The sequence below is a fragment of the Sceloporus occidentalis genome, unplaced genomic scaffold (genome assembly GCF_023333645.1).
Source record: "Sceloporus occidentalis isolate IW3139 unplaced genomic scaffold, rSceOcc1.0.p SCAF_48, whole genome shotgun sequence".
Lineage (NCBI taxonomy): Eukaryota > Metazoa > Chordata > Lepidosauria > Squamata > Phrynosomatidae > Sceloporus > Sceloporus occidentalis.
Window position 1 is genome coordinate 2,519,403 of NW_028317028.1, and position 10,598 is coordinate 2,530,000.

Sequence of the window (10,598 nt, forward strand, 5' to 3'; positions counted from 1 at the left end):
CTAAACTGTACTGGGCCCCACCACATGGAAAATGTGCCCCAGCCCCAGGTTCTCAAAGAGTTAAAGGGCCTGCTTGTGTACCGTTGGGTACCCCTGCTGGTACACATAGACATTTACATGCTGAATCCATTACAGGTGGCTGATTATGTCACCTGAAGGGCTGTGCATTACACTGCTGTGAGAGCATTTTGTATGTTTGAGTGAGGGTGTGTGTGGATGAATGTATGGTTGTATGTTAAGAAGCCCCACCCCACGTGCCCCTTACTTGAAAATACAATGTGATCACTATAGGTGGTGTATACAGAAAATACAATGTGATCACTATAGGTGGTATATACAGAAAATACAATCTGATCACTATAGGTGGTGTATACAGAAAATACAATGTGATCACTCTAGGTGGTGTATGCGGAAAATACAATGTGATCACTATAGGCGGTGTATGCGGAAAATACAATGTGATCACTGTAGGTCAGGCATGTCCAAAGTCCGGCCCGAGGGCCAATTGTGGCCCGCGTTCCGGACTGATAAGGCTCCACAGATAAGTTGCCCAAATATAGATGGGTTTTTTTTATATTAAAGGCAGAGTGATTTAACACCTGTTTAGATTTGTGTATGCGGAAAATACAATGTGATCACTATAGGTGGTGTATGAGGAAAATACAATGTGATCACTATAGGTGGTGTATGTGGAAAATACAATGTGATCACTATAAGGTGGTAGGAGCACCTGCTCCCAAAATACTCCCCTCGGCAGATAAGATCACTAGAGACGCCATTGCACACGGGAAGTTCTTGCTTAAGACGTTATCTCAGAACTTCACCTAATTTAGGAAGTTAGGAACTGTTACGGTATATCCAATTCTAGAGAACGCATGTCGTACATTCACCGCTAGAACAGGAAGCAGAGAGATCCAGTGCTGTTATGCCTACTGATTGCCGCTTGGTGGCGCTGTGACAGCATTCTCCAGCTCCTCCCTGGGTTATCCGGCTTTATTCCCGATCATATGACTTGTCGGAGTCCGGGAACCTCCGTTGCCGTCGTGTAACTTTGCGCCTCGGCAAGTCATGGCATGCGGGGGCTGCTGCAAAGAGGTGTATAGCTGTGTATTTGATTATAACACCCCGCGTATTGCGCTCATCAAGAGCAGGAAGGTTGGTCTTCTGAATAGAGTCATCCAGCTGGCGATCCTCGCCTATGTCATTGGGTATGAGACACTTAATACTGTATTCCGCTTAACGTATAGCGACGAGGAAATAACTATGCGCAGCGCTAACCATCCCAATGGAGCTGGGCTAGTGAAAGTGTATTGTGTGTGTTACGTACTGGGCACTTATACAGCGACATATGTTAGTGGGGATTTATTCACTAAACGGGGAGTAGACAGGAGAGCTGTGTTTCAGCTCTTTGATTTCACTATACATTATGAAGGTCTAAACCCCCAGTGATCTTCTGGCCCTGCATAAGTTTCCCTCACCCATTGAATTACACATTTTCTGGGACCAGCTCAGCTCTTCCTGGAGAAAATGACCTGTGTCATAATTCCTAGTGAAGTGCGAGAGTTAAAACCACAACTCTCCTGCAAGCGCTCACTTTAGTGAATTAACCATAGGAGCAAAACATCCTTTTTTCCACATTGAATGTTTTCATTAATATCGGTGGGATTTCCGGTTTTCCTATGTTTAGAGCCGTTCTATGTTTTCGGTTTTGGGCTCAGTATTAGTCTCTGTGGTTTATTTAAATAGGGTCAAAGTCTGCGCCTGCTTTGAAAGATGTTACTGGATGCTGTAATATCACATCAAATTAACCCTTTAGACCTCTTGTCGAACTTGTAGTTTTGCGGACAAGTAAAGCATTGAAAGTGTTGACGTTTTTCAGACTTAAAAAAAAAAAAGGGCAGTTGTCCCTTAAGGATGGATTTCTGACAGGTAGTTGGACCTCAATGCCAATCACCCCCCCCCTAAAAAGCCTGTGCCCATCCAAATGCTGGTGGAGGCAACTGGAAGTTACGGTGCAACAGCTGGAAGGTTACCTGTTGACTTTCCGGAAACTTTATGGCCGGGTGTGTCGTGTGTGAGCCGGCGGGGGGGTTACATTTTAATGTGGAAGCAATATGTGTAAAATGATGTAAAATGTTGAAAGAGCGTTGATGTGAAATATTTTTTCAATGTGAAATTGTGATGTAATAATGTGAGATGCAGGACTTATTGTAACTGATCACCCTTTTTGCAATTTGCTGTGCTATTCTTCACAGGTGGGTTTTTGTCTGGGAAAAGGGCTACCAGGAATTTGACACAGTGGTCAGCTCCGTGACGTCTAAAGTGAAAGGGGTTGCAGTCACCAACACCTCAGAGCTTGGCTCCAGAATCTGGGATGTGGCTGATTACATCATACCTGCTCAGGTGGGTTCAGTATACATTCTGCCGTTGGGTAATTTAAACTAACACAAAGCGTTCAAAGTTTCTCTACAGTTACTGAATATGGCAATGCTTTCATATCCTGCTCCATACTGTGTGATCAATAAGGCATTGGTTACTTTATTATTTCCCAGGTTTCCACTATCAAATATATAATATTTATTCTGATCTTTTAATTAAACTTACTGCAGGGATGGCCCGGCTTGTATAAAATTATTATTATACTTCTTTGCTTCCTTTATACAAAAGTGATTACTTTTCAACAGGCAGGCAGTTAAAATCAAGTGTATACATTTTCTTATATATATTTGTCACTATTTAGTTTCTTTTAACTAAGGACAAAAAAAAACTATTAAAAAAAAACAACAAAAACATCCTTGGGGTCATTTTGATTTTAAAGCCGTTTTGTCCTATATATTTTCTTTAAGTGCCCCTAATTGAAAGAGAAAATACGGTTAACTCCCTTGAGTGTGGGTATGTGGATTAGTGCCTTGGTGCACAAAAGGGTAAATGTATTTACACAAAGGGAAGAGCAGTATTATGTTTAAACGGTTTCATTATTTATACAGATATGCAGGGAACAAAATATTTGATTTCTTCTGGAGTTTACCAAAAAGATAAATGACATTGGCCCTTCTTCAAATGAGTTATGTTGGTTTAAAGATAAAGAACACGCAGCATACAGTGTAGTATGTGTATGCAGTAGGAAGTCAATAAACAAATGATAGTTTCACTCGGAATTAGCAGTCACATGCAACATGAATCAAAAGCAAAACTTAAAAGGAAGAGAAAATAGGAAAAAGAAAATAGGGAAGGATAGACTGGTTTCAAAATGAGTCCCCATATCTCTTCATCCAATGTGCAAATCGCACCTGTGACTTACATTTTTAGTCTTTTCACTTAATATCATGTATGATTATCTTGATCGCTATGCTGCTCCTTTAATGTCACGCGAGCAGTTTGGTGTAGGCAGGCACATGGTACAGGAAATCTTTTATTATTTAACACTTTCTTATAGTCTCACGGGATATTCTGTTCATATTAGGAAACTTCTGGATCTGGACAGGAAAGCCCTAAAGTCCGTGCTACCAACTCATGACGCATATTTGGTTTAAACATTGAGAGTGGTTTGTTTAACATAAAATTATGGTAATTATGTACTTTAAATGAAGTGGAAGTGGGAGAAAAGTACACATTCACATGCAAGGCGCCAACAAAAGACCTATTTTTAATTTTGTCTAATAAATTTTTTTTACATATAGGAAGAAAATGCCTTCTTTGTGATGACCAACCTAATCATTACGCAAAATCAGACCCAAGAACTCTGTCCTGAAGTAAGTTTACTAGACAAGGCTCCTGCGACGTGCACAAGTATTTCTCTGCAGGCCGTGTGTTGTGAACAGTAGATTGTAATGGGATAGGAAGGGAAACATGGATATGTGACTTAGTTTCATATAGGATACTAGTTGGGTGTATTTACTAAATCAGTTCAACATTCGCTGACTTCACTGTTCATTATGAAAGGTCAATCCAGTGACCTTGACCTGTGAGATGGGCTAATCTTGCATACTTTAAAGCACATATAAATTAGCTAATTATTAGTTCAAGAAATCACCTTGCATAATAAAGCTAGTCAGATGAAATGTTTCAGCTGCAAACTCTTGGGTAAATGGTGGCATTTACAGGTTAAAGGACTTTTGTCCTTCCTTCCATCCTCGGACACTAGAATATTCTCATTGTGAGAACTTTCCTGTTCTCACTTTCTAGATTCTTGGTTGAGTAGATTTCAGACAGCGTGAGTAGACCCAGGTTTGGCCAGCAGTGGCGTCTCCAGCTTTCATATTTAGGGGGGGGCACATGGGGGGCAATTATAAAACTCTACATATACACACATATATATATGCGTTAGACATGCATTTTTAACTACATAATCTGTACTTATCTCTTTGAAGTAAAGACCGTGATTGAAATATGTTTTCAAATTATCATCTTAACTGGCAGTTGTTTTTCATTCTTTAATATTAGACCCTGCTGCAGATATATATTAATATTGGCCTCTGCTGCCAATATATATATAAATATATATGAGACCCTGTTGCCAATATATTTAATATTGAAAAAAATTGGACCCCAGGAAGACATTTCTTTGGGCCCTGCTTCATGTGCCCTAGCATGCAATAAATCCCTCTACTATCATCAAAAAAATATATATTTCCCACACTGACTGCAGTCTTCCCTCCTCCTGACCCTACTGTGACATTGAGAGGTCCTCATTCACTAAGCCATACCTCTCCTTTACTTAATCCCTGCAGTTCAGGTAAAGATCAAATAAACACGTCAAGAGCACGTGCATGTATAGATCAACTGAATAAGACATAAAAACTCTGTATTTGCAGGTATACACAAATAATGTATCGAAACATGGCATTGCAGGTACAGATCAACAGAACACACAAACCTAGCATTGGAGTTATAGATCAACTGGAAATCACATGTAAACTCAGCACTGAGGGTATAGATCAAATAAACAATACATGAAAACAGCTTTGCAGATATCCATCAACTGAATAAGACAAACAAGCCCCATATTTGCAGGTATACATAAATAATGTATAGAAACATAGCATAGCAGATACAGATCAACATAATAAAACCAAAAACCCAGCTTTGTAGGTATAGATCAATTGAAATTAACACAAAATCTCTCCATTAAAGGTATAGATAAAACTCCCTAAATTTCCGGCATAGATCACAGGTTGCACACCCCAAAGCCATCCCTGGCGTCCACATTGGCAACATAGAACCTGACCAGCACGCAGATAACACACAGAGAATTTGCAATCTTTCTCCCCAAACAGCCCAGCATATGACATCTTTGTCCCCAAGCAGCCCACCCTGTGCCATATTTGCCTTTCCAAAAATCTATAATACACAGACGCTTTTACAGTCACTCACTTATTCACACAATCATTAATTCTCTCACTCTTTCACACAATTTAGTTACACATATTTATTAATGCATTCTCGCAAATTCATTAATTCTTTCACTCATTTACACAATTCATACACAAATTAATTTGTTCATTCTCTCACTCATTCTGACTCTGACTTTATTTCAATATTCTTATTTTCTCACTATCTACCCCCTCTCCCCCCTCTCCCCCTCCTCCTTACCATCTACCCTCTCCCCCTTTTGTAGTTCACTTACCTTCAGACGTCCTGTGGTGGGAGCGCAAGGCTTCTGTCTTCAGTGTCTTTGTCACGGTGCTTCACTGCTGAGCGCCGGAATATGACATCAGTTTCTCTTCATAATACTTAATCAAAACACTGAAAGTAACTCGCTAGTAGGCCTCATATGCAGTGACTACAAGACAATTTGAGGTATTGATATGTTCCCTGGACCTCAGCTGGGTCGAAGTATGCAGTTTTGGTCAATTTTTGTTCACTGTAGCTCAACAGTGGTCTGCAGTAAGTTTATTGCTACAATGAAGAGAGGAGCCAATTTGGTTCCCGGCCTGGAGCCAAGTTGAACAAAGACAAATGTCCATCAAGTTTCACCTTGCTGTTGATCCTAAAAACCTCATATGAAAGTGATTTCCAATTTTGCCTCAAAAGGGGAAAAAAATTCTTGTGGACTCCAAAATGACTCACTGGATCAAGACGTTATATCTTACCATATTCTTCTAACCATTCTATCTCTGTATATCCTTTGCAAAAATAGTCTAGCCCATTTTCAAAGGCATCTATTGAATTTGATCGCACAACTTTTTGCTGCATCAAGTGAAAAAATGTCCAAATGGTTTCCCATTACATTAGCTAATGAATGATTAACCTCTGCTGTCTCATTTCAATCAAGCTTGACTTACCATTGTCAAAACCTGGCATATTTCCCATACACCTATGCCAAGTTAAGATGTGATTATTTCCTTTAGTGGTGCTGGTGGACATGTGCTCAAACTCAACTTCACACTCCATCTTTATATAAAGGTTTCCTTGTTACAGCATGACTTCATTGGGGTTTTGGGCTCAGGGCTGGTCCCACCGTATAGGTAACATTAGGGGGCTGCGTAGTGGGTGGGGGGTCACTGCCACTGTGTTTTCCCCCAACGAACAAAGCCATACTTTACACAACATTCCCCAGTTATATAAATAGCTGTAAAAGTAATTTTGTGTTGTCTCCTTTCAGTTACCAGACAGTACGACTACTTGCACCTCTGATCGTGACTGCATTCCTGGATTTGTGGGCACACACAGCAATGGTATGAGTGGCACATCTTACCCCTCCGCTTTACTTTGCACATAATTCTGGAAGTATATATTGAATTATTTTTTTAAATTGCTGTATGTTTCTACTTTCTTGCTCTTAAACGGCAGATTTATAGTTTTTTTTTTAAAAAGCTGAATTTCTGTGTTGATGTCATTCTTTCCGGCGCTTTGGCAATTTAATATCTGAAAAATATATTGCTTGAGCGAAAATAAATATACCGGTATTACCGTATTTGCTCGATTATAAGACGAGGTTTTTTCCAGAGCAAATGCTCTGAAAAATACCCCTCGTCTTATAATCGAGGTCGTCTTCTAATCAGACCTCATTCTGCTGGGGCCAGGCTGCTTACCGGGCTTTGGTCGCGAGCAGCGTCTCTGCTTCTAGCAGCAGGAGAACAGGAAGCTAGCACAGTCCTCACATAATCTACCTCCCCCCTCCTTCCTCTGGGGCGGGGCCAGAGAAGTTGCTCGGACAGCCGGGCCCCTGCAGAAGTCTGCGAGTGGGAGATCTGCAGTTCAGGTAAGGGGGTGGGGGAGGGTTTTTGTGATTGTGTGAAGTATGTGTGATTAATGGAATGAATGAGTATTTAAATGTTTGTGAATGAGTGTGTGTGTGATAGCATGGATGTGTAAGGGGGATGGTGGTGGTAGCATGGCATAGGGAGGCTGTAATCCCACTCCTATCATCCCCAGGTTCCAGCATGTACTGGCTGCCTTCGGTTGTGATTGCTGTTAGCAGTTATATATATATATACCTCCAGAAATGCATTTTAACCCCCTATATGCCACTCAGCCCCATGATATGCATTTTAACCCCCTATATGCCACTCAGCCCCATGATATGCCTTTTAACCCCCTATATGCCAGAGTGGCATATAGGGGTATAAGGCATATCATGGGGCAGAGGGCATATAGGGGGTTAAAAGGCATATCATGGGGCACAGTGGCATATAGGAGGGTAGAAGACATTTCTGGAGGCAGAGTGGCATATAGAGGGTTAAAAGGCACATCAAGGGGCAGAGTGGCAAATAGGGGGGTATAAGGCATTTCTGGGGGCAGAGTGGCAAGCCTGGGGGCAGATGTGCATAACTGGGGGGGGGGGCAGGTTGGCAAATAAAAGGAAATAAAAAATATATATCATAGCTTTTATTAAATATGAAAAAATAGTTTACATTAATTAATATTTACTAGTAAAACGTTTTTCCTATAGGGTAGTCTTATATTCAGGCTTTTTGTTTTTTTCCTAAATTAATATTTTGATTTTGGGGGGTCGTTTTATAATCAGGGTTGTCTTATAATTGAGCAAATACGGTATATATTCTGTGGGTGTTTCATGAGATTGCTCATTGTCAGTCTTTTGATCACTTTAACGTTTCCATCCATTTTCCTGAACAACGGATTATAGCATAAGGGACATCATTTATACACTCTTCAATGTACATAACAAGGGGAAAGACCTAGGAGACATTTAATATCATTTAATATACTGTTCTATACTGCAGTGGAGTATTGAAGAAAACTGTATGCTTTTGTTTTTCTTAGGGCTGCAACTAACTATTATTTTAATAATCGATTAGTTGGCCGATTATTTTTTCGATTAATAGATTAATCGGATAAAAAAAATGCAATTTTTTTTAAATTTAAAATAATGTAATAAAAAACGTACAATTTACACTTTCATCTCTTTATCACAATGGCCTCTCTCTATTCACCTTCTTATTTTACTGACATAATAATAAAAGCTACAAGAACCCAAACAGTGTTTCTCAAACTAGGTTTTAATACAAAGTTATTAGTAAATATTAATTCATATGTTAACTATTTTTCATATTTAATAAAAACTATGAGAAAAAAGCCTTGTTTATATTTTCTTTGATTTACCAAACTGCCACCAGTTATGCACATCTGACCCCCAGCTTGCCACTCTGCCCCCATATATGCCTTATACCTCTTATATGCCAGATTCCACTGTGCCCCTGATATGTGTTATACTCCTTATATGCCAGTGATATGCAACTGAGCCCCCTGATATACCTTTTACCCCCAGATATGTTTTATGCCCCCCTGATATGCCTAATATCGATATGCCTTATACCCCCTATATGCCCTAAAATTCATAATACCCCCCCCATACACCACTATAACTCACCCATACACCACTCTGGCTCCTCCCACTCAACTCTGGCCCCTCCCCCTCCCATACACCACTCTTGCTCCTCCCCCCTCCCATTCTCCACTCTGCCTCCTCCCCCCTCCCATACTTCACTCTGCCTCCTCCCCCTCCCATACATCACTTTGGCTCCTCCCCCTCCCATACATCACTTTGACTCCTCCCCTCCCATATACCACTTTGCCTCCTCCCCCCTCCCATACTCCACTCTGCCTCCTGTCAGCAACGGAGGTTCACAAGACACCAGGGAGCCGGGCAGAGAGGCATATGGGAGGGGGAGGAGACAGAGTGGTGTATGGGAGGGTGGCTCCCATACAACCCTCTGACTCCTCCCCCTCCCATACATCGCTCTGCCTCTATACCCGGCTCCGTTACTGACAGGCACTTTCACTGCAGCTTCATAGAAGCCTCAGCGTAAGTGAAGGGCAGTAACGGAGGCTGCCTGTGCGATGCAGACCCCCACCGGCTGACAGAGAGGATGAAGCTGCAGTGAAAGTGCCTGTCAGTAACGGAGGTTCACAAAGCACCAGGGAGTCGGGAGAGAGGCAGAGCAGTGTATGGGAGGGGGAGGAGTCAGAGGGGTGTATGGGAGGGGGGAGAGAGACGGAAGTGAGAGACCGGCCGACAGTGAGGGGAATCCAGGTCCCCTGCAGCGTTGCGGGGGATCTGGATTCTAGTGTTATAATCCGATCTCTGTTTGAGGTCGGATTATATAAAGAGAGGAGTTTTTCAGAGTATTTGCTCTGAAAAAACCCTCTTTTTATAATCGATAAAAATAGATTCGATTAATCGATAATGAAAATCGTTGACAACGATTTTCATTATCGATTATTATCGATTTTATCGATTAGTTGTTTCAGCCCTAGTTTTTATAGTTATATTTTAATCCCATTATCGACAAGCTGGGGGTAGCCATTGTGTTACCTATTTTATTTTTCAAAAATCTACAGGCAGGCGATTCCCCACCTATCTGCTGAGATGATCCAGTTTTTACAGGGACGTTTTAAAGACTATGCAACACAAAAATGGCACATTTTATTTTTAAACATTGCTAGCAGAAGTATATAAATAGTAGAAGTGAAAGGTAATCAAAGTTATAAAGTATATTTTTGGTTGAAAAAGATTTGAAAACCCTGAAACATGCTGGGAAACTCCAGCACGCAATATCTAATAGTAGCGCCTTAGAAATTATCCAGAGAACCTGTGTGTAATTAGTTGATTTACTAAGAATATATTTTAAATCCCTGATCTTTATTCTAAAGGTGTGCAGACTGGAAAATGTGTCCCTTTTAACAAAATAGTCAAAACCTGTGAAGTTTTTGCCTGGTGTCCGGTGGAAAATGACACCCACCTCCCAAAGTGAGTGTTCTTTTCATGTGAAACAACTTATACGATTTATATAAGACATGAGACACATGTATGTTATAGAGTAGGCTTGATCTGAAAATGAATTTACCAATCCCCAGAGAAAATAGTTCACTTGTTTAGACAGATTTTGGTTGTCAGGTTGAATATACATTTGAACTATGTCTTTTTTTTTTCCCCCAGACCTGCCTTTCTCAAGGAAGCTGAAAACTTCACAGTTCTCATCAAGAATAATATCTGGTTTCCAAAATTTAACTTTTCCAAGTAAGTGAAAGTAAGCGTGGAAAGACCTGCAATTGCAGAAGTTATACCTACGGTCCCTGGGTAAATAGAAGAAGGGAACCAGATTTTAGATTTTAACATTTTCATCTATATTTTT

General features: G+C 40.6%; 1 protein-coding gene across 1 annotated transcript in view; it reads left to right on the forward strand.

Annotated features, from left to right (window-relative positions):
- Positions 1–1,068: 1,068 nt before the first annotated feature.
- Positions 1,069–10,598, forward strand: part of LOC149289089 (P2X purinoceptor 4-like) — an 18,110-nt gene continuing 8,580 nt past the window's right edge. The window contains exons 1-6 of the mRNA XM_089491010.1: positions 1,069–1,208; positions 2,256–2,403; positions 3,681–3,752; positions 6,605–6,677; positions 10,117–10,213; positions 10,403–10,483. Coding sequence (XP_089347136.1) covers positions 1,069–1,208; positions 2,256–2,403; positions 3,681–3,752; positions 6,605–6,677; positions 10,117–10,213; positions 10,403–10,483 — 611 coding nt within the window. The remainder of the gene's footprint in view (positions 1,209–2,255; positions 2,404–3,680; positions 3,753–6,604; positions 6,678–10,116; positions 10,214–10,402; positions 10,484–10,598) is intronic.